We start from the raw sequence: 25418 nt of genomic DNA, 5'->3' as shown, positions 1-25418 counted from the left end.
CAACGTGTCTCTGTGGGTCCCAATGGGTCCCAATGTGTCTCTATGGGTCCCAATGGGTCTCTATGGGTCCCAATGTGTCTCTATGGCTCTCAATGTGTATCCATTGGTCCCAATGGATCCCAAGGTGTCTCTATGGGTCCCAATGGGTTCCAACGTGTCTCTATGGGTCTCTGTGGGTCCCAATGTGTCTCTATGGGTCTCTATGGGTCCCCAACGTGTCTCTATGGCTCTCAATGTGTCTCTATGGGTCCCAATGGGTCCCAGTGTGTCTCTATGGGTCCCAATGTGTCTCTATGGGTCTCTATCTGTCTCTATGGTCGTAACATGTCTCTGTGGGTCCCAATGTGTCTCTATGGGTCCCAATGTTTCTCTATGGCTCTCAAGGTGTCTCTATGGCTCCCAATGTGTCTCTATGGGTCCCAACGTGTCTCTATGGGTCTCAAAGTGTCTCCATCGCTCTCAATGTGTCTCTGCGTGGGGATCCCAATGGGACGTGGGGACCTCAATGGGACATGGAAGATCCCAATGGGACATGGAGGAACCCCAATGGGACATGGAGGATCCCAATGGAACATAGAGGATCCCAATGGGACGTGGAGGATCCCAATGGGACATGGGGACCCCAGTGGGATGTGGAGGATCCCAATGGGTCGTGGAGACCTCAATGGACATGGCTACCTCAATGAGATGTGGAGGATCCCAATTGGTCGTGGGGACCTCAAAGGCACTCTGGTACCCCAATGGGACGTGGGGACCTCAATGGGATGTGAAGGATCCCAATGGGACATGGAGGAACCCAATGGGACATGGAGGAACCCAATGGGAAGTGGAGGAACCCAATGGGACATGGTGGATCCCAATGGGACATGGAGGAACCCAATGGGACATGGTGGATCCCAATGGGACATGGAGGAACCCAATGGGACGTGGGGACCTCAGTGGGAAATGGAGGATCCCAATGGGACATGGAGGATCCCAATGGGACATGGAGGAACCCAATGGGACGTGGGGACCCCAATGGGACATGGAGGAACCCAATGGGATGTGGAGGATCCCAATGGGACATGGAGGAACCCAATGGGACGTGGGGACCCCAATGGGACATAGAGGATCCCAATGGGATGTGGAGGATCCCAATGGGATGTGGAGGACCCCAATGGGACGTGGAGGACCTTAATGGGACATGGAGGACCTTAATGGGACATGGAGGACCCTAATGGGACATGGAGGATCCCAATCGGACATGGAGGAACCCAATGGGACATGGAGGATCCCAATGGGACATGGAGAAACCCAATGGGACGTGGAGGATCCCAATGGGTCGTGGAGACCTCAATGAGATGTGGAGGATCCCAATTGGTCGTGGGGACCCCAATGGGACGTGGAGGACTTTGATGGGACGTGGGGACCTCAAGGGAATGTGAAGGATCCCAATGGGACATGGAGGAACCCAATGGGACATGGAGGAGCCCTAAGGGTCATGGGGACCCCAATGGGATGTGGAGGATCCCAATGGGTCGTGGAGGACCTTAATGGGACATGGAGAAACCCAATGGGACCTGGAGACTTCAATGGGATGTGGAGGATCCCAATGGGACGTGGGGACCCCAATGGGACGTGGGGACCCCAATGGGAAATGGAGGACCCCAATGGAACATGGAGGAACCCAATGGAACATGGAGGATCTCAATGGGACATGGAGGACCCCAATGGGACATGGGGACCCCAATGGGATGTGGGGACCTCAATGGGACATGGAGGACTTTGATGGGACATGGAGGACTTTAATGGGACATGGGGACCTCAATGGGACATGGAGGATCCCAATGGGACATGGAGGAACCCAATGGGACATGGAGGATCCCAATGGGACATGGAGGATCCCAATGGGACATGGAGGAACCCAATGGGACATGGGGGATCCCAATGGGATGTGGAGGACCCCAATGGGACGTGGGGACCTCAGTGGGACTTGGGGACCCTAATGGGACATGGGGACCTCAATGGGACATGGAGGAACCCAATGGGAAGTGGAGGAACCCAATGGGACATGTAGGATCCCAATGGGATGTGGAGAAACCCAATGGGACATGGTGGATCCCAATGGGATGTGGAGGATCCCAATGGGACGTGGGGACCTCAATGGGACATGGGGACCCCAATGGGACGTGGGGACCCCAATGGGACGTGGGGACCTCAATGGGATGTGGAGGATCCCAATGGGACGTGGAGGATCCCAATGGGACATGGAGGAACCCAATGGGTCATGGGGACCCCAATGGGACGTGGGGACCCCAATGGGACGTGGGGACCTCAATGGGATGTGGGGACCCGTGGGGTCAGAGAGCGAGGAACGACGTGAAGCTTTCTTATAAATTTATTACATAATAATAATAATAATAATATAATATAAGAAACATAGATCTCTGTGGGGGATGTGTATCACAACGTCAAGGGCGGGAGGCGAATGGCCACACCTCCATGACTCTGGAGAAGGAGAAATCTCCTCCGAAAATCCATACAAAATTAAGGGTGAAGTCAAACTGACCCTGTAAAATTAAAAACGGAACGAAACAAAACAAACCAAAAAAAAAACCCACAGGTGAGTTCGTCCGGGTGGGATCGAGGGCGGAGGTGGGACGAGGCCCGCGGCTCCGCGCACGCGTGTGCGAGGTGCAGGCGTGTGGATGCACATGCAGAGTCCTGGTGAGTGTGCACGTGCCCGGGGGGCCGCGCGCGTGTGGGGATACACGCACATGTCTGCATGCAGGCCAGCAATGGGGGATGCACGTGTGCTGGAGGAAGAAAACCGGGCCGCACGGCGCTGCTGACCGAGCTGGGGGCCGCTGGTAACAAAGCACGGGGGCTTTGGCTGCCCGTGGCCATCAGACACAAAGCACAACGGGTTTGGTGCCCATGGTCATCAGCAATGATGTGCATTGGCTTTGGTTGCCCATGGCCATCAACTACAAAGCATGATGGCTTTGGCTGCCCATGGCCATCAGACACAAAGCACGATGACTTTGGTTGACCATGGCCATCAGCAACAAATCATAATGACTTTGGTTGCCCATGGCCATCAACCACAAAGCACAACGGGTTTGGTTGCCCATGGCCTTCAGCAATGATGTGCATTGGCTTTGGCTGCCCATGGCCATCAGCAACAAAGCACAATGGGTTTGGTTGCCCATGGCCATCAGCAGTGATGTGCATTGGCTTTGGTTGACCATGGCCATCAGCAACAAAGCACAACGAGTTTGGTTGCCCATGGCCATCAGCAATGATGTGCATTGGCTTTGGCTGCCCATGGCCATCAGCAACAAATCATAATGACTTTGGTTGCCCATGGCCATCAACCACAAAGCACGATGGCTTTGGCTGCCCATGGCCATCAGCAACAAAGCATGATGACTTTGGCTGCTCACGGCCATCAACCACAAAGCACGATGGCTTTAGCTGCCTATGACCATCAGCAATGATGCCCATTGGCTTTGGTTGCCCATGGCCATCAGACACAAAGCACAATGGGTTTGGTTGCCCATGGCCATCAGCAATGATGTGCATTGGCTTTGATTGACCATGGCCATCAGCAACAAATCATAATGACTTTGGTTGCCCATGGCCATCAGACACAAAGCATAATGGATTTGATTGCCTATGGCCATCAGCAATGATGTGCATTGGCTTTGGTTGACCATGGCCATCAGCAACAAATCATAATGACTTTGGTTGACCATGGGCATCAGCAACAAAGCATGATGGCTTTGGTTGCCCATGGCCATCAGCAATGATCTGCATTGGCTTTGGCTGCCCATGGCCATCAGCAGCAAAGCATGATGACTTTGGTTGCCCATGGCCATCAACTACAAAGCACGATGGCTTTGGCTGCCTATAGCCATCAGACACAAAGCATAATGGATTTGGTTGCCCATGGCCATCAGACACAAAGCACAATGGTTTTGGCTGCCTATGGCCATCAGCAACAAATCATAATGGATTTGGTTGCCCATGGCCATCAACTACAAAGCACGATGGCTTTGGCTGCCCATGGCCATCAGACACAAAGCATAATGGATTTGGTTGCCTATGGCCATCAGCAACAAAGCACGATGACTTTGGTTGCCCGTGGCCATCAGACACAAAGCACAATGGGTTTGGTTGCCCATGGCCATCAGCAATGATGTGCATTGGCTTTGGTTGCCCATGGGCATCAGCAACAAAGCATGATGACTTTGGCTGCTCATGGCCATCAACCACAAAGCACGATGGCTTTAGCTGCCCATGACTGGTTGCCCATGGCCATCAGCAATGATGTGCATTGGCTTTGGCTGCCCATGGCCATCAACCACAAAGCACAACGGCTTTGGTTGCCCATGGCCATCAGACACAAAGCATGATGACTTTGGCTGACCATGGCCATCAGCAACAAAGCACGATGGCTTTGGTTGCCCATGGCCATCAGACACAAAGCATAATGGATTTGGTTGCCTATGGCCATCAGCAACAAAGCACGATGGCTTTGGCTGCCCATGGCCATCAACCACAAAGCACAACGGGTTTGGTGCCCATGGCCATCAGCAGCAAAACTCATTGGCTTTGGTTGACCATGGCCATCAGCCACAAGTCATAATGGCTTTGGCTGCCCACGGCCATCAGCCACAAAGTGCGTTGGGTTTTGGTTCCTTTTGTTCCTAACGTCAGAGTTACAGAGGGGGGGGGGGGGTTATGAAGAAATGAGGATCGATGGGTTTTGGTTTGGACAAAGGAAAAATACCAACAACTTTTTTTTTTGTGTTTGTTTGCTTTGTTTTTTTCTTAAAAATTCCCTTCGAAGCCAGAAAAAAAAAATAATCAAAAAACCAAAAACCCCAAGAAGTGAAGTGTCTCCCTTTGTACAGAAGGAACCCAATGTCGAGAAGCCATGAGCATCACAGTGAGGGCAGCGGGCGCCGCGCGCTCGGCCTCCTCCTGAATGGCTTGTCAAAGCGAAGCGTCTCACTGGGTCCGGGATGCTCGGGGTGGATGATGCCAATGCCATCAGATCTAAGGTCAGAAAAGAGCTATCTACACGGGGCAAAAAAACCCTCTTTGCTTCAGCTGAGAGAAAAAAACCCAACGAAAATAAAGGTTAAGTAGCAGCAGCTGCTGGAGCTGAAACGGTGAGCTTCTGTCTGGGTGGGAGCAGAAATGAGGGGGGGATGCGACCACTGCCGGGGCCGATCCGCGCTCACTGCTGTGGGGAGCCGTGCGGGGCCGTCCCCAAAGGCCTGAGCCCACGATGGTGGAGCTCCGTGTGCATCCGGCCATGGAGGGGGTGGGCAAGGAGATGGGAGGGAGAGGAAAGGACGGGCAATGAGATGGGAGGGTGAGAATAGAAGGGATGGGAAATGAGATGGGAGGAGGAGGAATAGAAGGGATGGGAAATGAGATGGGAGGGTGAGAATAGAAGGGATGGGAAATGAGATGGGAGGAGGAATAGAAGGGATGGGAAATGAGATGGGAGGAGGAATAGAAGGGATGGGAAATGGGACGGGAGGAGGAGGAGTAGAAGGGATGGGAAATGGGATGGAAGGAGGAATAGAAGGGATGGGAACTGAGATGGGAGGAGTAGAAGGGATGGGAACTGAGATGGGAGAAGGAATAGAAGGGATGGGAAATGAGATGGGAGGATGGGGAATAGAAGGGATGGGAACTGAGATGGGAAAAGGAGGAATAGAAGGGATGGGAACTGAGATGGGAGGAGGAGGAATAGAAGGGATGGGAAATGGGATGGATGAGGAACAGAAGGGATGGGAACTGAGATGGGAGGAGGAGGAATAGAAGGGATGGGAAATGGGATGGATGAGGAACAGAAGGGATGGGAAATGGGATGGGAGGAGGAATAGAAGGGATGGGAACTGAGATGGGAGGAGGAGGAATAGAAGGGATGGGAACTGAGATGGGAGGAGGAATAGAAGGGATGGGAACTGAGATGGGAGGAGGAGGAAAGGATGGACAATGAGATGGGAGGGTGAGGAAAGGACAGGCAATGAGATGGGAGGGTGAGAATAGAAGGGATGGGAAATGAGATGGGAGGAGGAGGAAAGGATGGACAATGAGATGGGAGGGTGAGGAAAGGACGGGCAATGAGATGGGAGGGTGAGAATAGAAGGGATGGGAAATGAGATGGGAGGAGGAGGAGTAGAAGGGATGGGAACTGAGATGGGAGGAGGAATAGAAGGGATGGGAACTGAGATGGGAGGGTGAGGAATAGAAGGAATAGAAGATTCTATGATTCTATGATTCTATGATTCTATGGGAGGAGGAGTAGAAGGGATGGGAACTGAGATGGGAGGAGGAGGAGTAGAAGGGATGGGAACTGAGATGGGAAGAGGAATAGAAGGGATGGGAAATGGGATGGGAGGAGGAATAGAAGGGCTGGGCACTGAGATGGGAAGATAAAGCTGCGGAGGAGACGGGCACTGAGGAGGTGGCGCTGCTCCGTGCTGGAAGCAGGGTTTGGCGCAGACCCGAGCAGCCGTGGGGACGGGGCGACGGCACGGCCGTGGTTGGGTGTCGCCTTCTTTTGTGTTTTCCTGACTGGGACGAGCCGTGGTGCCGTGGGGTCTTCGCCCCGTGGTCACCCAGTGTTTTCCAACACAGGCACGGCTGCAGCTGCTTGGCACGGTGGGAGCTGGGGGGCACACGGTGGCGCGGGCGCCGGGCAGAACTGTGTGCCCACCGTCCATCTCCAGCCCTGGGCGGGAGGACGGGGCAGCGGTGGGGGCGAGGAAGGCTTTTGGGAAATGGCAAGAAGGCGTCCAGCTTCCCGGTCCCAGACCGAACGTCCTGCAGAAAAGTTTCGCTCTGCAGGCTTCTGGCCCCTCGTGGCGAAGGGCGGCTGCAGGCGGGGGTCTCTGTGGGTCGCCCCAGAAGCAGCTGCGGAAGGGGCAGAGACCAGAACTCCTCAGACGGAGCCCGAGGAGCCGCCTGCACTCAGGGCAACACGGAACACTCCAACCTGTGCGCCGAGCGCTGGGGGCTCGCGGCCGTGCCGGGGGGATGCTGGGCAGCGGGACTGCGCTGCTCTGGGGGGGTGGGGGCTGCTGGGGTCTGCGTTACCTGCAGGAATGGGGAGAGGGAAATGGGGAGGGGGATGGGGATGGGGATAGGGGTAGGGATAGGGATGGGTTAGGGGTAGGGATGGGGGTAGGGATAGGGATAGGGATGGGGATGGGGATGGGGATGGGGATGGGGATGGGGATGGGGATGGGGATGGGGATGGGGATGGGGATAGGGATGGGGGTAGGGATAGGGGTAGGGGTAGGGATAGGGATAGGGATAGGGATAGGGATAGGGATAGGGATGGGGATGGGGATGGGGATAGGGGTAGGGATAGGGATGGGGATGGGGATAGGGATAGGGATAGGGATGGGGATAGAGATAGAGATAGGGGTAGGGATAGGGATGGGGATGGGGATAGGGGTAGGGATGGGGATGGGTTGGGTATAGGGATAGGGATAGGGATAGGGATAGGGATAGGGATAGGGATAGGGATAGGGATGGGGATGGGGATAGGGATAGGGATGGGGATGGGGATGGGGATAGGGATAGGGATGGGTTGGGGATAGGGAGAGGGGTAGGGATAGGGATAGGGGTAGGGATAGAGGTAGGGATAGGGGTAGGGATAGGGATGGGGATAGGGATGGGTTGGGGATGGGGATGGGGATGGGTTGGGGATAGGGATAGGGATGGGGATAGGGATAGGGATAGGGATAGGGATAGGGATAGGGATAGGGATAGGGATGGGGATGGGGATAGGGATAGGGATGGGGATAGGGATGGGTTGGGGATGGGGATGGGGATGGGTTGGGGATAGGGATAGGGATGGGGATAGGGATAGGGATAGGGATGGGGATAGGGATAGGGATAGGGATGGGGATAGGGATGGGTTGGGGATGGGGATGGGGATGGGTTGGGGATAGGGATAGGGATGGGGATAGGGATAGGGATAGGGATAGGGATAGGGATGGGGATGGGGATAGGGATGGGTTGGGGATGGAGATGGGGATGGGGATAGGGATAAGGAAGGGGATGGAAACAGGGATGGGAATAGGGATGAGGATGGAGGAGGTGGGAGCAGGGTGCAGGCGCAGGGCTGCAGAACAAAGCTGGGCAGCCTAGGCAGAACCTGCACTGGTGCAGAGGTTCGGAGCACGGTGAGCTGCGGCATGCAGGACAGTGCACGAGCGGCAAGCATGGGGCGTGCAGCAGGAGAGGACGGCGTGGGGCGCGAGGCTGATGCACCAACGGCACGGAAGCCCCACGGCATGGCGCAGGCGACGGGCAGCCCCACAGCACCGCAGGGAGGCCACGCAGAAGCAGCCGTGAGGAACAGGAGGGTGGGCTGGCGGCCTGTGGAACTCCCCAGTGTCTGTGGCAGAGGCTGCAGGGCACAGGGCAGCGATGGCACGGGATGCGGCCGCGCCGCCTCGCCAGGCTGATGGAACAGAAGGAAGGTTTGGGGTTGAGGGGAAGGCGTCTGGCTCACGGCACGGCTCTGAGATCCGGGCTGCGAGGAGCAGGAGGTGACAACAAGAACCGGTGGGGGCAGGCAGAGCACGGAGGAGCGCGGAGCAGCCGTGGCCGCTGCACATCCGTGGTGCAAGGACCGTCCTGGGCACGAGCGTGCCGACAAACTCCGGTTCACCAGAGGGTGCTCCCTCGTGCCAGGGTGGGAGCAGGGGATGCAATGCGGGTCATGGGGGGGGGGGGGGAGCTGAGGATGAAGGATGGGGACGATGCGATGCTCGTGTCGAAATGTGAAGAGACCGTAAGGAAGGACTGGGGAGCGTGGTGGGGTGCAGGGCTGGATGGGACCGGAGGTGGTAACGGCACAGGGCACGGTGCGGGCACACGACGGAGCAGCATTGGCACACGCAGGAGGGCGGGCGCAGAGGCAAAGCTGGCCAGCAAGGAGGCGGCCTCGGGTGGACGCGATGGCTGCAGTCAAAGCTGGGATGGCTCCTGGCTCCCCCGTTATCGGGTGGGAGGCCTGGAGTAACCCGGGTATCTACAGCGGGAGTTCTGCCTGCGGAATAAGAAGGTACAGGTTGGGAGCCCCTCGCCTCCCCCGTGCAAGTGCTGGGGCATCGCCTGGGGAGGGAAGAAGCGCTGCGGATACACAGAATTCAGTGGTTTCCCGAGAGCTCCGAGTGGAGCCTCAGAGGCCGAGAGCTCAGGGTAAGGAGGCAGCACCGCAGCCGCCAGGGCCCAACCGAGGGGCTGAGCCCGGGGCCGCGCGCAGGGGAAGGGGCCGCAGCCCCAGCCCTGGGCCTTCCACCGGCCGAAGGTTGTAAAGGTTCGTAGATGTGTGAGGGTCAGAAGGAACCTCCTTGTCCTTCCCTCTAGCACCAGAAGAGTTAATGCCTTCGTGGGGGACTCGGCTTTTGGGGAACACCAGTCACCAAGCCGTCCCCTGGCCGCCCCTGAGCCCGGGCGCGCGATGCCGGCCAGGGGAGCGCGTGGGGCCGGGAACGGAGCTGCTGCCCCTCCGGCACCGGGGCCGCCCCAAGCCGTGGGTCTGCGGGTTCCCCGGCGCCGGAGGGAGAGCAGCGTCCGGGAGCGGGGACTGGAAGCTCTCCACCTCCGTGCGTCTGCCTCTGCCTGCGGGGATGGAAGACGTGGTGTGTCCCAAAAACCGAGCGGATTCGTTGCTTCGTGTTTCCAAATCTTTAAAATCCAGAGTGTCTGAAAGGAGCTGTTGGTTGGTTGGTTGGTTTTTTTTTTTTCCAAAGTTTTTTTTTTTTTTTTTAAAAAGACTTTTTTTTTTTTTTTTTGCCTTTTTTTTTTTTTTGCCTTTTTTTTTTTTGCCTTTTTTTTTTTTTGCCTTTTTTTTTTTTTTGCCTTTTTTTTTTTTTTTGCCTTTTTTTTTTTTGCCTTTTTTTTTTTTTTTTTTGCCTTTTTTTTTTTTGGAACATTCATTCAGTCAGTCGCTTAAAAACTCCCGTGAGCGATGGGCGACCTGGGGGAGGGGTGCAGGCACCGCCTCGTCTGCATCTCAACAAGTCTAGAGATATATAGATTTAGTAAAATTATAACAAAATCAGGTGGCTATAGCTATAGATATAGATATATAGATATTTGTTCTCTCTTTTCAAATATATAGCTGATCGGTTAAAAAGATGCAAAATAAGGATGACAAGGACAGAGTGGGAATCCCGTGGGTCAGAATCGTCTCTTGTAGATCATCAGCTGCTCTCTATATAAATGCACGGAGATTAAATATTACCCATCAACGCGTCCCCTTGGAAACAAGACCCCAAACCAAGAGGAAACCAAACACCTCCCCCCACCCCCCCACCCTCACCGTTGGCAAAGCGTTTGCTGCTGGGTCCCCACCAGCCTCCCTCGACACCCCCCAAACATGCTTCAATCCATGCGGTTTCGCTCCCTCTCCTCTCTCGCGCGGCTCCGGTCTGCCGGGAGAGCCGGACGAGGGGCTGCGGGGTGGGAGCGGGGCGGGAGCGGGGCGGCCACCCCCACGGCACCAGGACCCCTGGCTGGGCCGCCCCGCCGCCGAGGCTGCTCCCCCCCCCCCCCTCAGCACCCTGCCTGCCTCCTGCAGCAGGCGGCACCACTGGGCCGAGCCGCGCCAACAGGCCTCGTTGTGCCACCGGGCCTCGTTGTGCCATCAGGCCTTGTGCCACCAGGCCTCACTGTACTGCTGGGCCTAACGGTGCCACCAGGCCTCATGCCACTGGGCCTAATTGTGCCACTGAGCCTAACTGTACTGCTGGGCCTAACTGAGCCACCAGGCCTAACTGTGTCACCAGGCCTAACCGTACTGCTGGGCCTAACTAAGCCACCAGGCCTAACTGTACTGCTGGGCCTAACTGAGCCACCGGGCCTTGTGCCACCAGGCCTAACTGTACTGCTGGGCCTAACTGAGCCACCAGGCCTCGTGCCACCAGGCCTAACAGTACTGCTGGGCCTAACTAAGCCACCAGGCCTAACTGTACTGCTGGGCCTAACTGAGCCACCAGGCCTAACCGTACTGCTGGGCCTAACTGTGCCACCAGGCCTCGTGCCACCAGGTCTAACAGTACTGCTGGGCCTAACTGTGCCACCAGGCCTCGTGCCACCAGGCCTAACAGTACTGCTGGGCCTAACTGAGCCACCAGGCCTCGTGCCGCTGGGCCTAACTGAGCCACCAGGCCTTGTTGTGCCACCAGGCCTCGCTATTCCACTGGGCCTGGGTGCTTCATTGGGCCCAGCCATGTCACTGGGCCTAGTTGCACTGCTGGGCCTAAGCGCACCATGAAGCCTAGCTGTGCCACCGGGCCTGGCCACACCACCAGGCCTAGAGGCACTGCCAGGCCTAGCTATGCTTCCAGGCCTCGCTGTGTCGCTGGGCCTGGCTGCACAGCTGGGTTTAGCCACACTGCTGGGGCCTGGCTGCACTGCTGGGCCTGGCTGTGCTGCACACCCCAGGGCCTGGCCGGCCCGCTCCCACCTGCCACGCGAGGTGCCTGCAGGAGGGTCAGGCTCCTCGCCTGGCGGCGGGCCGGCCCCCAGCCCCAGCCAGGTGTCACCGTGCCACAGGCCAGGCACAGAGCCGTGGCATGGCGGCACGTGGCTCCTCGGCCCTTCCGGCCACTGGCGACGCCCCCAGGCAAGAGCACATCAAGCGATATACAGGCCGGACTCTCTGGGAGGGACGGAAAAGAGGATGTATTTCATGCAACATTCCTTTTCCCGAAGGCGTCGCGGGGCCGGCGGGGCCGAGCGGGGCTGCGCGTGCGCGGCGCGGGGCTGCCTGGGAGCGGGTGGGGGCCGTCAGGCTCCGCACCCTTCAGTGCAGTGCTCAGAGTAGAAAGAGAATCAAAATGGGTTTTATTAGTCTGGTAGAAACGTCCCCCCGCCCCGTTGGTGGCTCTGGAAGAGGCCGGCGCTGCCTAGCATGGTCAGCTGTCTACCAGCTGCTTGAGTGCTCGCTCGATGTTCATCCGGTGCCCGACCCGTGTCACCCCCAACTCCACAAAGTCCTCCTTGGTGAGGGCGGGCAGATGCGTGCCCTCGATCTCATGGTCCTCAAACTTGTCTCGGTGCTCCACCAAGTTGATGCTTTCCAGCCAGTCCCCAACGTCGTACTTGTTCCACAGGTGGAGGGGTTTCTGCATGAAGGGCCTCGGCGGGTGGAGGGTGTGCAGGGGCGGCCCTGGCGAGGGGGATGGGGACGGGGAGCGGCTCCGGGCGCTCACACTCCTGACCACAAAGCGCACCTCCTTGGGCTCGTGTGGGATGGAGAGGCTGGAAGATTTGAGGATGGTGGGAGGGGTCAGGCCGTAGGGCCGCACGGTGCTGAGCGGCTCTGTCCGATCCAGAGCCGGCTTCACGGGGCTGGGGGTACGTCGGGTTACGGGGTAGCGACTGCCAGGTCGAACCGTGTAGGTGGTCCCGGAGCTCCGCTGGGAAATGGTGCTGAGTTCTCCTAAACTACTGAAAAGTCTGCAGAAAGAACGGTACAGCGAGAGAGAGAGAGGAGAGAGAGCAGAGCGCGGGGTGAGGCCAGGTCCCCAGACACAGAGCACACACACAACGCGCGGGGACGCGGCTCGGAGCTCCGGCCAAGACCTGCTGCAAGCCCTTGCGAGGTCTGCTCCGAGGAGGCAGAAGAGGTGCGGGGATTTCCTCCAGGAGCTCTGGATCTCGGCCGCGCTGCCATCGCTCCGCACACCCAAAACCCTCCTGGGAGCAGCCCTGGCCCTGCAGCCCTCTGTGGATTCACTGGGAAGTGCCACGCTGAGGACCTCGCACCACCGCCTGCCCCCTCTGGCTGGGACCACCTCCCCTCACTAAAGCAGGGCGCCAGGCACAGCCAGAGCAACACACAACCGCCTGAGCACATCTGCCACGGGGACAGAGCCCCACTGTAGGACGACAGGGACTTCCAGCACCTCTCCAGGCACCGGCGCGAGGCTCCGGGCGTGGGGCAGCAGGATCCGACCGTCACAGAATGGGGCTGAGCTCTGCTGCGGGCTGTGCGTGGGGCAGGAGGGCCCTGACCTGTCTACATCTTGCTCTGCCCCCATAAGCATAAATGCTCCGACCCGCAGGGCCGTGTGAGAGCAGCGTGGTGCTGGGCCAGTCCCTTCTGCAGCAGCGCCGGGGATGCGCGGTGTCCCTGGGCACCGGCCAACGTCTGCCCTGCACCAGACTGAAGGATCTGACAGGAGACAAACGGTGCTGCAAGAACACCTCCCTTCTGCCATCAGCCGCTTGTCACAAACCTGGCCTGGCGTAAACAAGGATGCTCCCAATGAGGAAATAAAACGAAACACAAAAACAGCAGAGGGCAACTGCCTGGAGTGCTCTGACCGGAGGGAGCCCCTCAGCCTGGGGAGCGCGGAGGTGGCATCCTGTGGGGCCATCGGGGCCTCGGTGCTGAGCGGGGCCGTGGGACTCTGCGCGGTCCTTCTGTGCACCCGGCATCCAGCTCAGCCACTTCTGCCCCGTGCTGCCTCCAGCTGCCCTGCCTGCCGCTCTTTGACTAGGCTGTGCTTTGCCCAACAAGCAGCCAATGGAGCGCGTTGCCCCTGGCCGGTGGGCAACCCAACCTCCAGCCCAGCCACGGAGGAGCAGGAAGGCACTGGGGCACCCTGCAGCTCTGCCTTCCCCTCCTGGAACAAAGCGACGGCTACAGAAATGCACTCAGTGCCACAAGCCACCAACGCAGGCGCTGCGTGAGAGCCGCGCTCTGAGAGGCCCAGAGGCGCTAACTGAAGATGGTGAATAGATTCCTATCCGCAGGAAGAGGAAGGGCAGCCCGTGGGCTCAGCCACGCTGCCTCTTGCGCTGATCCTCTTCCCACCTTGGCACAGAAAGCAGGAGTTAGAAAGGAGCGTGACGGTGAGTCACACTTGGGAAGCGCCACCAGTACGAAAGAGGGACAACTGAACGACCTTGAGGACTGCGGTACGAGAAACAGAACACGAAGGGACGGAACGCAGCTCACAAAGGGCTGGCAAAGGATCTCTGCTTTCAGCCAGAGCTCATCCGGAGGAAATGATGAAGGAAGAGAAAGTTCTGGGTCTGCTGGCACAGCCCGGAGGCACTGGCACAGCAGGAGTGCCTCAAGACCTACGTGTGAACTCGCATCACCGCAGCAGACACCGCTGCCATCTCTGCTGCTGGAATTCGGAGGACGGTTCGGGTTCCCCCACGTTCAAGAAAGGTAAATGTGAAGAGGAGAGGCTGCAGGCAGCGGCAGCTGGTTGCCAAGAGCTTGCTCAGCCCGGCCAAGATGGGATGGAGAGGGGCACCGCTCCCAGAGGTTGGGAAAGGAGAGCCTGCAGTGGGAGAGAGCAAGGATGCCATGCAGGAATGCTCAGCGGGCAGCTGGTGACACCCAGCTGTCATCCCTGCCCTGCTCAGGGAGCTGGCAGCCCAGCAGGCACTTTGGTGCCAAACGCAGGAGGAGGACAGGGCTGCAGCCTGGCAGGAGCGACGCGATGCCTCGCGGCTGAGGGATGCAATTCGTTAAGGTCTGAGGGCTCGTCTTCCGTGGAACTTGCAGAACGAGCCCAAATCTGTGTCCAAATGTGAATGAATCTTGATGGAGGATGAATGACGACCTCTGCAGAGAGGATTTCAGGGGACAGCAACACGCTGTGTTGTGCATTGAGGGGATGGGCTCAGGGTGCAATGGGGAGGGCAGCAGGGAGCCCCCATCCCTGGGGGTGTTCGGTGAGCACAGGGATGTGGCACTGGGGGACGCGGGCAGTGGGATGGGTTGGGGTCGGATTGGGGATCTCAGAGCTCTTCTCCACCTGAATGATTCTGAGAGCTTCCAGGCTCTGCCGTGAGGGAGGACCCAGGAGCTGAGATGGGAGTTCAGACAGGGCAGACTCTGCCCCACTAATGCTGCAATTCGTCCTGAGCTGCTTTGAATTTCAGTTGGCTTCACAAGCGCGTGGCATCCCTGCAGAGGAGCTGGAAATCCCCACAGACGGGCACAGCGAGACCCTGCTGTCCGTTGTGCCCTGCTGTCACCGCCATCCCTCTCCCCACAGCCAGGTAAGGTTGGCGTGCGCGGATGCAGCGACCTCAGCACTGCTGTCACTGCCTGTGAGGGTGCAGAGCTGCAGCAGCGCTGCGCTGCAAGGACTCTGTGGCTCTCAGCACGGCTCCTTTGCTGTCCAGTGGCTTCCAGGGTCAGGCGAGCTCAGGAAAGAGCTCTGCAGAGCACATCCTCTTCAGCACGGAGGACGGTGGGCTGCTCTGCGGGAGCTCTGCTCCGCCAGCAGTGCTGCGCCATAGAGGACGCTGCTCCCTACAGCCCAGCTTTGGAAGATGGCTTCTCCATTGGCGCTTCGCTCACAGGCACTCAGCTCTGCTCTGAGCCAGGGAAGCGTTTTTGGATGGGATCCTTCACGAGCCACGGCCCAGCACCGCCTCCCTTCTGACGCATTACGCAGAGCAGCAACGTCTGCTCGCAGGGCTGCTTCTGGATCAGTGCTCCTCGCTGCGGCTTCACGTGGGCGCACGACGAGATTGGCCACAGGGCCGCACACTCACAGCGACACAGCAGGACCAAGCTGAGGCCAAACAGCTGCCCTGTCTTCAGGCGCTGCTCCATCTTTGGGTGCTGCCCCGTTTCGGGGTGATGCCGCCCAGGGCTTTGCCTTTACCAGGCCTCTTCAGCGTTGCACGCTGCTCCTTTGGGCCGCACCGTGCAAACGCAACCCAGAAGCTTTGTAGGGAAAATGAAATGCTTTCTTCGTCTCCTGTGCGCGGCGATGCTGTGGCTGCACCTTGGAGGACCGCAGCAGCAAGGAGACGGCGGCTGTCGCAGCTCTGCCTCCCGACAGGGAGCCCAGGACCCAGCACACGTCCCACAGCGCAGGCTGCAATCAGCAGAACGAGGGCACAGCTCTCACGGGAAGCGTCTCACGACGAAGGTCGCGTTCTCACCAAGCAAAGAGGGATGCTGTGTTTGCCCGGCTGCTAACGGAACCCTTTGGGAACGCTCTGATGATTAATGGCACTGACGGCTCAGCCTCCTTTCTTTGATCTTGGTGTTTCAGTCCCAATTCCTTCAGCAGTAACCAGACCCAACAGCAGGCAACGCCTTCCAGTCGCTGCAGGAACTCCGCCACTTGCTCTGCTTCCACCTCTCCCGGTGCCCAAACGTTCTCATCCTCCCTCCAAAACATCACCAGAGCTCATCACGGAACTGCAAAAGGATTCTCCAGGCTCCGGGCAGCCTGGTCTGGTGGTTGGCAACCCCTGCACACGGCAGGAGGGGTTTGAGACGAGATGGTCATGGTGGTCCTTTTCAACCCAGGCCATTCTCTGATTCTCCTCCCATCAAGACCTCCTCCGAAGCATCACTGAGCTGTGGGGCCGCACTTGTGGTTCTCCAGCAGCACCCAGCGAACCCCAGAGGTTACGGCTATGGGCAGGGAGGGCTGCAGGCAGGCGCTGCCCCTCTCTCTTTGCCTAAATGCAGTTGGAGATGCTGAGTTCCCCCCGCACGGGGCGGTGCACACACAGGTGGCGTCGCGCCCCTACAGCTCTCTCCTTTCAGAGGGATTTGGCCTGCCAGCAACTCCACGTCTGGCTCTGCAAACAGAACATGGAAGGGCGGAAGAGAAAGGGAAGGAAGCCTGCAAAGCAAAGCTCAGAGCGACACCAGGGAAAGGAAGCTGCTGCTGAATGGCAGGGAAACGTGGCTGCAATGGGAGCGACTGAGGGGGGCGCAAAACCAGGACCCCCAGTGCAGAGATGTGGGGCTGCAGCAGCACGGTGTGCAGCCCATGCTGCACAACTGTGGGTGCTGCTGGGTGCTGCCGTGGCCGGCAATTCCCAATGTCCTCTTTCGTCGCCCCGATGATGGGGAAAAGGATCCCCTCGGCTGTTTGTTGACAAGTAGGGCGCAGGGACAGAGGCACCAAATGGCTGCGGAGACCGCAGTGATCAGAGACACGAGCTGGAAGCGAACTCAGGAAGCCCAGCAAAGAGAAGAGCAAAATCCTGCGCCTGAGGGGGTGGGAGAAGCCCGAGGTGCAGGACCAGGAGCCAGCAGCCTGTCCTGGGGCCGCTCACAGAGCCGATCCCAGCCAGGGCTCATCTGGGGCAGTGCTGGGATCCCCACTGCAAGAGGGATGTGGGATCCGGGAGAGCCAAGAGAGGGCTGTGATGGCGATGAGGGACTGGGACACGGGATGGCCGTGATGGTGATGAGGGACTGGGACACGGGATGGTGATGAGGGACTGGGACACGTGATGGCCGTGATGGTGATGAGGGAATGGGACACGTGATGGCTGTGATGGTGATGAGGGACTGGGACACGGGATGGTGATGAGGGACTGGGACACGTGATGGCCGTGATGGTGATGAGGGAATGGGACACGTGATGGCTGTGATGGTGATGAGGGACTGGGACACGGGATGGTGATGAGGGACTGGGACACGTGATGGCCGTGATGGTGATGAGGGAATGGGACACGTGATGGCTGTGATGGTGATGAGGGACTGGGACACGGGATGGTGATGAGGGACTGGGACACGTGATGGCCGTGATGGTGATGAGGGACTGGGACACGTGATGGCTGTGATGGTGATGAGGGACTGGGACACGGGATGGCTGTGATGGTGATGAGGGAATGGGACACGGGATGGCTGTGATGGTGATGAGGGAATGGGACACGTGATGGCTGTGATGGCGATGAGGGACTGGGACACGTGATGGTGATGAGGGAATGGGACACGGGATGGCAGTGATGGTGATGAGGGACTGGGACACGGGATGGCCGTGATGGTGATGAGGGACTGGGACACGTGATGGCTGGGATGGTGATGAGGGAATGGGACACGGGATGGTGATGAGGGACTGGGACACGTGATGGCTGTGATGGCAATGAGGGACTGGGACACGTGATGGTGATGAGGGACTGGGACACGTGATGGCTGTGATGGTGATGAGGGACTGGGACACGTGATGCTGATGAGGGACTGGGACACGTGATGGCTGTGATGGTGATGAGGGACTGGGACACGTGATGGCTGTGATGGTGATGAGGGACTGGGACACATGATGGTGATGAGGGACTGGGACACGTGATGGCTGTGATGGCGATGAGGGACTGGGACACGTGATGGCTGTGATGGTGATGAGGGAATGGGACACGTGATGGCTGTGATGGTGATGAGGGATTGGGACACGGGATGGCTGTGATGGTGATGAGGGAATGGGACACGTGATGGTGATGATGGCGATGAGGGACTGGGACACGTGATGGCTGTGATGGTGATGAGGGACTGGGACACGGGATGGCTGTGATGGCAATGAGGGAATGGGACACGTGATGGCTGTGATGGTGATGAGGGACTGGGACACGGGATGGCTGTGATGGCGATGAGGGAATGGGACACGTGATGGCTGTGATGGTGATGAGGGACTGGGACACGTGATGGTGATGAGGGACTGGGACACGGGATGGCTGTGATGGTGATGAGGGACTGGGACACGTGATGGTGATGAGGGACTGGGACACGGGATGGCTGTGATGGTGATGAGGGAATGGGACACGTGATGGTGATGAGGGACTGGGACACGGGATGGCTGTGATGGTGATGAGGGAATGGGACACGTGATGGTGATGAGGGACTGGGACACGGGATGGCTGTGATGGTGATGAGGGACTGGGACACGTGATGGTGATGAGGGACTGGGACACGTGATGGCTGTGATGGTGATGAGGGAATGGGACACGGGATGGCTGTGATGGTGATGAGGGACTGGGACACGTGATGGTGATGAGGGACTGGGACACGTGATGGCTGTGATGGTGATGAGGGAATGGGACACGTGATGGTGATGAGGGACTGGGACACGGGATGGCTGTGATGGTGATGAGGGACTGGGACACGTGATGGCCGTGATGGTGATGAGGGACTGGGACACGTGATGGCTGGGATGGTGATGAGGGAATGGGACACGGGATGGCTGGGATGGTGATGAGGGACTGGGACACGTGATGGTGATGAGGGACTGGGACACGGGATGTTGATGAGGGAATGGGACACGTGATGGCTGTGATGGTGATGATGGTGATGGCTGTGATGGTGATGAGGGACTGGGACACGTGACGGCCGTGATGGTGATGAGGCACTGGGCCATGTGATGGCTGGGATGGCGATGAGGGACTGGACAGCCTGGGCTGCTCGGCAGGGGGGAGGCTCTGGGGGCTCTCAGTGTGTGAATATCTGATGGAAGGGAATGAAGAAGGGGGAGGCAGTGCCCAGAGGGGACCAGCAGCGATGGGCACGCTTAGAATACAGGCAGAAGATGTTCCAAGGAAGGCATCAAATGGTTCTTGACTGCCAGGACGACCCAGCGCTGGCACAGCCCCCACCCCGGCCATGGCAGACCTGGAGGCACCCCTGGAGCCCCCAGCCCTCCCCTCCAACATCACCATTCCTCAGACTTCAGGCCCCACGTGGAGCTGCAAGCGACAGACGTCCCCATGGCAAACGTCCCCGTGGGAAACCGTGATCCACACAAACCCATTGCTACAGATGGTTTTCACCATCGCTGCCCGTGGGGAGAACCCTCCATGGGGACGGGTTGGAGCGGTGATGTGAGAGGTCTCATCCAACCCGATCCTGTGGTTCTACGGCTCAGTGTCCCCCACAGCTTCCATGTTTTCTGCAAACCACATTGAGCACGGTGCTTCTCACGCCATGAGCAACTCTGCCAAACCGAACGGGACGCTGACACGGAACGCTGACCCCGCTGTTCACCTTTTCCCACAACGACGAGCTCCTCCTGCCCCTCATTCCTGTCCTCCCCCCTCCGAACACAACCGCCAGCACCGCCTCGCTCTGCGCTGCTCATCACTCCTGGCCTCCCCGCCGCCGCGCCGCGCCGTCCCACATCGCCAGCTCTGCTCCTGGGGGGCCAACCAGCGAAAGCTGCCCCCTGCGGGGCTGTGCAGGGCAGGAGAAGCACGGCTCTCACCGCTGCCAGCAGCACCACCAGACACCGACAACAGTGTGAGCATCAGGCCAGTGCTGAGCAGAGCATCCCCATCCGAACAGCAGGAGCTGCGAAGCTCTTGGAGCTTATGGAGCGGGTCCAGAGGAGGGCATTGAGATGTCAGAGGGCTGGAGCAGCTCTGCTACGAGGAATGGCGGAGGGAACTGGGATTGATTGGCTTGGAGGAGAGAAGGATCCAGGGAGACCTCATGGTGGCCTTCAGTGCTTGAAGGGAGCGGATAAACAGGAGGGGAACGGCTGTGTGTGAGGGTGGGTGGTGATGGGACGAGGGGAATGGCTTTAAAGTGAGACAGGGGAGGTTTGGGTTGGATGTGAGGAGGAAGTTTTTCATGCAGAGGGCGGTGAGGCACTGGCACAGGTTGCCCAAGGAGGCTGTGGATGCCCCATCCCTGCAGGCATTGGAGGCCAGGCTGGATGTGGCTCTGGGCAGCCTGGGCTGCTGGTTGGCGACCTGCACACAGCAGGGGCTTGGAGCTGATGCTCACCTTCAGCCTTTGCAACCCAGGCCATTCTATGGCTCTGTGGGTCTATGATTAAGGAGCCCTGCAGAGGACTGGCGATCCCTGTGGGTCACAGCTGTGCCCGCAGGTCGGCAGCGCGGCGACGCAGCCACGCTCTGTGCTCAGAGGAAGGTCGGGAAGAGACAGAAGAGGTGGAAACAGAACGCTGCCAGTGGGACACAACAGGGACAGGGCAATGAGCAGAGCCACACCTGGCCAAGGTTGGTAGGTGTGAATGGAAACAAGGCACGCGTGTTGGGTTGGACGACCATGGGGACTCAACAGGAGCGACGGGGGGAGACCTGGAGGCCTTGCAAGCAGAGCTGGGTGCACTGATGGAAGATTCCTGCCCCAAGGACACACAGCGGAGCCCGGATCCCTCCTCACCCAATAGCACCTCTCGCCAACCCGGAGAAAGCTGTGCTACGTGTCGCAAAGCACCTCCTGCACCCCTTCCTCACCCGTTCAAAAGAAGTACAAAATTCTTCTCCATAAACCCACTGCTTGAGGCCAGCATGGCGTCATGGGAGAGCAAAACAGGGATGTTATGGGGGGCTGCTTTGGTGCAGCACAACCAGCACCGGTCCCGAACCACACAGCGCTCAAAGGAGGCGACCCACCGGGCTGCCGCTGCTCCATCGGCTCTGCCCGTCCACCTCTGCCCAAGCAGCATCCCTTTACTTATTTCAGTCCTCCCAAACGGCTTGTAAGACCTCACCAAGGCAGCACACGAGCAGGAGGGGCACTGATAGTGACAGGACATGGGGGAACGGCTTTACACTGAGGGGAGACTGAGGTCAGAGGTCAGGAAGGCATTTAATCAGAGAGCGGTGAGGCCTCGGCGCTGCCCACAGCTGTGGGTGCCCCGATCTGGGGCCATGGGTGGGCCTGGGCAGCCCATGCTGGAGGGCACCCAGGGATTGGCACTGGATGGTCTTTAAGGACCCTTCCAACACAACCACCCTGTGGTTCTGTCATCTTTAAGGACCCTTCCAACCCAACCATCCCATGGCTCTATGACCTTTAAGGACCCTTCCAACACAACCATCCCATGGCTCTGTGATCTCTAAGGACCCTTCTAACCCAACCACCCTGTGGTTCTATGATGTTTAAGGACCCTTCCAACCAACCATCCCATGGCTCTGTGATCTTGAAGGACCCTTCCAACACAACCATCTCTTGCCTCTATGATCTTTAAGGATGCTTCCAACCCAACCATCCCATGGCTCTATGATCTTTAAGGACCCTTCCAACCCAACCATCCCATGGCTCTATGGTCTTTAAGGACCCTTCCAACCCAACCATCTCATGGCTCTATGATCTTTAAGGACCCTTCCAACCCAACCATCCCATGGCTCTATGATCTTTAAGGACCCTTCCAACCCAACCATCCCATGGCTCCATGATCTTTAAGGACCCTTCCAACCCAACCATCCTGTGCCTCTATGATCTTTAAGGACCCTTCCAACCCAACCATCCCGTGGTTCTTTGATCTTTAAGGACCCTTCCAACCCAACCATCCTGTGGCTCTATGATCTTTAAGGACCCTTCCAACCCAACCATCTCGTGCCTCTATGGTCTTTAAGGACCCTTCCAACCCAACCATCTCGTGTCTCTATGATCTCTAAGGACCCTTCCAACCCAACCATCCCATGGCTCTATGGTCTTTAAGGACCCTTCCAACCCAACAATCTCGTGTCTCTATGATCTTTAAGGACCCTTCCAACCCAACCATCCCGTGCCTCTATGATCTTTAAGGACCCTTCCAACCCAACCATCTCACAGCTCTATGGTCTTTAAGGACCCTTCCAACTCAACCATCCCATGGCTCCATGATCTTTAAGGACCCTTCCAACCCAACCATCCCATAGCTCTATGGTCTTGAAGGACCCTTCCAACCAACCATCCCGTGTCTCTATGATCTTTAAGGACCCTTCCAACCCAACCATCTCGTGCCTCTATGGTCTTGAAGGACCCTTCCAACCAATCATCCCGTGTCTCTATGATCTTTAAGGACCCTTCCAACCCAACCACCCTGTGGTTCTATGATCTTTAAGGACCCTTCCAACTCAACCATCCCATGGCTCTATGATCTTTAAGGACCCTTCCAACCCAACCATTCCATGGCTCTGTGATCTTGAAGGAACCTTCTAACCCAACCATCCCATGGCTCTATGATCTTTAAGGACCCTTCCAACCCAACCATCCCGTGCCTCTATGATCTTTAAGGACCCTTCCAACCCAACCATCCCGTGGCTCTATGATCTTTAAGGACCCTTCCAACCCAACCATCCCATGGTTCTATGATCTCTAAGGACCCTTCCAACCCAACCACCCTGTGGTTCTGTCATCTTTAAGGACTCTTCCAACCCAACCATCTCGTGCCTCTATGATCTTCAAGGACCCTTCCAACCCAACCATCCCATAGCTCTATGGTCTTGAAGGACCCTTCCAACCCAACCATCCCGTGTCTCTATGATCTTTAAGGACCCTTCCAACCCAACCATCTCGTGCCTCTATGGTCTTGAAGGACCCTTCCAACCAATCATCCCGTGTCTCTATGATCTTTAAGGACCCTTCCAACCCAACCATCTCGTGCCTCTATGGTCTTTAAGGACCCTTCCAACCCAACCATCTCGTGCCTCTATGGTCTTTAAGGACCCTTCCAACCCAACCATCCCATGGTTCTATGATCTCTAAGGACCCTTCCAACCCAACCACCCTGTGGTTCTGTCATCTTTAATGACCCTTCCAACCCAACCATCTCGTGCCTCTATGATCTTCAAGGACCCTTCCAACCCAACCATCCCATAGCTCTATGGTCTTGAAGGACCCTTCCAACCCAACAATCCCGTGGCTCTATGATCTTTAAGGACCCTTCCAACCCAACCACCCTGTGGTTCTGTCATCTTTAAGGACCCTTCCAACCCAACCATCCCATAGCTCTATGATCTTTAAGGACCCTTCCAACCCAACCATCTCGTACCTCTATGGTCTTGAAGGACCCTTCCAACCAACCATCCCGTGGTTCTTTGATCTTTAAGGACCCTTCCAACCCAACCACCCTGTGGTTCTATGATCTCTAAGGACCCTTCCAACCAACCATCCCATGGCTCTATGACCTTTAAGGACCCTTCCAACACAACCATTCCATGGCTCTGTGATCTTGAAGGACCCTTCTAACCCAACCATCCTGTGGCTCTATGATTTCTAAGGACCCTTCCAATCCAACCATCCCATGGTTCTATGGTCTTTAAGAACCCTTCCAACTCAACCATCCCATCGCCCTTTGGTCTCTAAGGACCCTTCCAACCCAACCATCCCATGGTTCTATGGTCTTTAAGGACCCTTCCAACTCAACCATCCTGTGGCTCTATGATCTTTCAGGACCCTTCCAACCAACCATCTCGTACCTCTATGGTCTTGAAGGACCCTTCCAACCAACCATCCCGTGGTTCTTTGATCTTTAAGGACCCTTCCAACCCAACCATCCTGTGGCTCTATGATCTCTAAGGACCCTTCCAACCAACCATCCCGTGCCTCTATGACTGATACGGTCCCTTCCAACCCAACCACCCCACAGCTCCCTGATTCTGTGCCGCACTCCCAGACGGCAGCGATCACTTCCACACCTGAACCCTGGGGCTGCTGCAGGACCCAGCCTCCTCCGTGTAACCAGCAAGCACTCCAGTTTTACCCCTCCCCACCCTTCCCAAAAAGCAAATGCAAAACCTGTGCTTAGAAAACGCTTAAGGCACCCAGCTAAGCAAGCACCAGTGAAAGCCAGAGCGGATTGCACACCTCGTTCCACTGCTGTTGGATGTTTTCAATGGGAACAACGCTGCACAAGGGGGCTGTGTGGGGGCTCTGCCCACTGCCCACACCGACACGGCCCTGCTGGGCTGCACGCAGTGCCCGTCCCTGTCCTGCCTGCGCTCGGGGCCGTGCTGAGCTGGGGGTGAAAACGCTGCTGGAAGCTGTGCCAGCAGCGGGGCAGCACAGCTGGGTGACCCCAAAGGGACGCGTGCAGGGCTGTGACACTGTCTGCAATGCCAGCTCAGCTGGACGAGGATGGAACTGGCTGCCACGCGCTGCAAGCAGCTCTAATCAGGTGAATGCTGATGAGTGCTGTCCTGATGTGGGGTCAGCAGCAGGCTCTGCTCGGCCCCGAAACTGGCCCCGACCGCTGCCCGCATCACAGAGCCCACAGCTTCCCCACCTACAGCGTGCTGTGTGACAGCAGCACGGAGTGCACAGACAGCAGCCCTCCTGCTGCCAACCGTGGGTGAACGAAGCGAGATGCGCTGCGCTAAGACCGAGGCACGACCCTGCCCACAGCAGTGCCCCGTCCCCAGCCGCAGCCCTGGGCTCCACCACCTCCGCCGGGCAGACAGCACTGGAGTTCCCACCCTCTGCTGGAAGCTGCTGTGCTGCACAGCCTGGAGCAAAGCAGACCTGATCCATGCAGGTGGCATCCAGGAGGAACCGGCAGCCCAGCGGTGGTGGGTGGCATCTGGCATGAGAGTCCTACGTGCTGCCACTCTGCTCTCCCGGGGACTGGCCCTGTCCAGCCGGGCACCGGCGAGGGGTGAGGACTTGGAAATCCAACAATGTGCAGAAAATGACAAATAAAATCAAACAGGAGACTGCCCAGAGCTCTGGGTGTGCCGTCACACGTGGGAGCAACACAGGTGGATGTAGCTACGTTCAAACACACTACGGGTCAAAAAAAGCCAACGGGATGGACAGACAGACAAACACGGAAGAAGCACAACCAAGACCACACAGTTGGCCATGCACACTGGGGAAATTCACCTGGAGAGCAGCCTGGGGTGGGAGCACATTCCCCAGGTGGAATCCCACAGGGAGAAAG

The 25418-nt window shown here is 57.8% G+C and overlaps 2 protein-coding genes and 3 long non-coding RNA genes across 20 annotated transcripts; all 5 read right to left on the bottom strand.

The window, feature by feature from the left end:
* Nucleotides 1–2359: 2359 nt before the first annotated feature.
* Nucleotides 2360–3887, bottom strand: LOC128078266 (uncharacterized). Its single transcript, XR_008205514.1, has 2 exons — nucleotides 3468–3887; nucleotides 2360–3116 (listed from the first exon to the last, which is right to left on the bottom strand). It is a non-coding gene; the product is annotated as an uncharacterized LOC128078266 (long non-coding RNA).
* A 561-nt stretch (nucleotides 3888–4448) lies between these two features.
* On the bottom strand, nucleotides 4449–8311 carry LOC128078269 (uncharacterized). The gene is made up of 6 exons (XM_052678284.1): nucleotides 8291–8311; nucleotides 6372–6969; nucleotides 6214–6242; nucleotides 5880–5983; nucleotides 5543–5607; nucleotides 4449–5365 (listed from the first exon to the last, which is right to left on the bottom strand). Exons 1-6 carry the CDS (start codon nucleotides 8309–8311, stop codon nucleotides 5094–5096), a joined length of 1089 nt encoding a protein of 362 aa, XP_052534244.1. The 3' UTR covers nucleotides 4449–5093.
* Nucleotides 8312–10353: 2042 nt separating this feature from the next.
* On the bottom strand, nucleotides 10354–11658 carry LOC128078262 (translation initiation factor IF-2-like; the record flags this gene model as incomplete). The annotated part of the gene is made up of 1 exon (XM_052678281.1): nucleotides 10354–11658. A coding segment is annotated over one exon (1077 nt), but the record flags the coding sequence as incomplete, so codon positions are not given.
* Nucleotides 11659–14697: 3039 nt separating this feature from the next.
* LOC128078264 (uncharacterized) lies at nucleotides 14698–19031 on the bottom strand. 8 transcript variants are annotated; one of them, XR_008205510.1, is made up of 5 exons: nucleotides 18853–19031; nucleotides 18452–18547; nucleotides 17526–17700; nucleotides 17334–17403; nucleotides 14698–17176 (listed from the first exon to the last, which is right to left on the bottom strand). It is a non-coding gene; the product is annotated as an uncharacterized LOC128078264 (long non-coding RNA). The 8 variants fall into 8 exon arrangements; XR_008205507.1 differs by lacking the exons at nucleotides 17334–17403; nucleotides 18452–18547 and adding an exon at nucleotides 18635–18669; XR_008205509.1 differs by lacking the exons at nucleotides 17334–17403; nucleotides 18452–18547 and adding an exon at nucleotides 18574–18608.
* A 578-nt stretch (nucleotides 19032–19609) lies between these two features.
* LOC128078263 (uncharacterized) lies at nucleotides 19610–23941 on the bottom strand. 9 transcript variants are annotated; one of them, XR_008205501.1, is made up of 6 exons: nucleotides 23439–23645; nucleotides 22693–23052; nucleotides 22580–22649; nucleotides 21757–22151; nucleotides 21548–21623; nucleotides 19610–21225 (listed from the first exon to the last, which is right to left on the bottom strand). It is a non-coding gene; the product is annotated as an uncharacterized LOC128078263 (long non-coding RNA). The 9 variants fall into 9 exon arrangements; XR_008205504.1 differs by lacking the exons at nucleotides 19610–21225; nucleotides 21548–21623; nucleotides 23439–23645 and adding an exon at nucleotides 23668–23941 and having other exon boundaries at nucleotides 21632–22151; nucleotides 22693–22810; XR_008205497.1 differs by lacking the exons at nucleotides 19610–21225; nucleotides 21548–21623 and having other exon boundaries at nucleotides 21632–22151; nucleotides 23439–23652.
* Between the last annotated feature and the right edge of the window lie 1477 nt (nucleotides 23942–25418).

The sequence above is a fragment of the Tympanuchus pallidicinctus genome, unplaced genomic scaffold (genome assembly GCF_026119805.1).
Source record: "Tympanuchus pallidicinctus isolate F22 unplaced genomic scaffold, pur_lepc_1.0 scaffold167, whole genome shotgun sequence".
NCBI classification, from domain to species: Eukaryota; Metazoa; Chordata; class Aves; order Galliformes; family Phasianidae; genus Tympanuchus; species Tympanuchus pallidicinctus.
This window is presented reverse-complemented; position numbering and strand designations above follow the sequence as displayed.

Excerpts from the sequence above, each read along its gene's own strand:
- LOC128078269 (XM_052678284.1), bottom strand. The coding sequence starts at position 8,311 with ATGCCGTGGGGCTTCCGTGCC. Across the intron at positions 6,970-8,290 it reads TGCCGTGGGGCTTCCGTGCC|GCGGCTCCTCGGGCTCCGTC; the intron begins GTTGGTGCATCA and ends CCCTGAGTGCAG. Across the intron at positions 6,243-6,371 it reads TTCCCATCCCTTCTATTCCT|CCTCCCATCTCAGTTCCCAT; the intron begins CTTCCCATCTCA and ends TCTATTCCTCAC.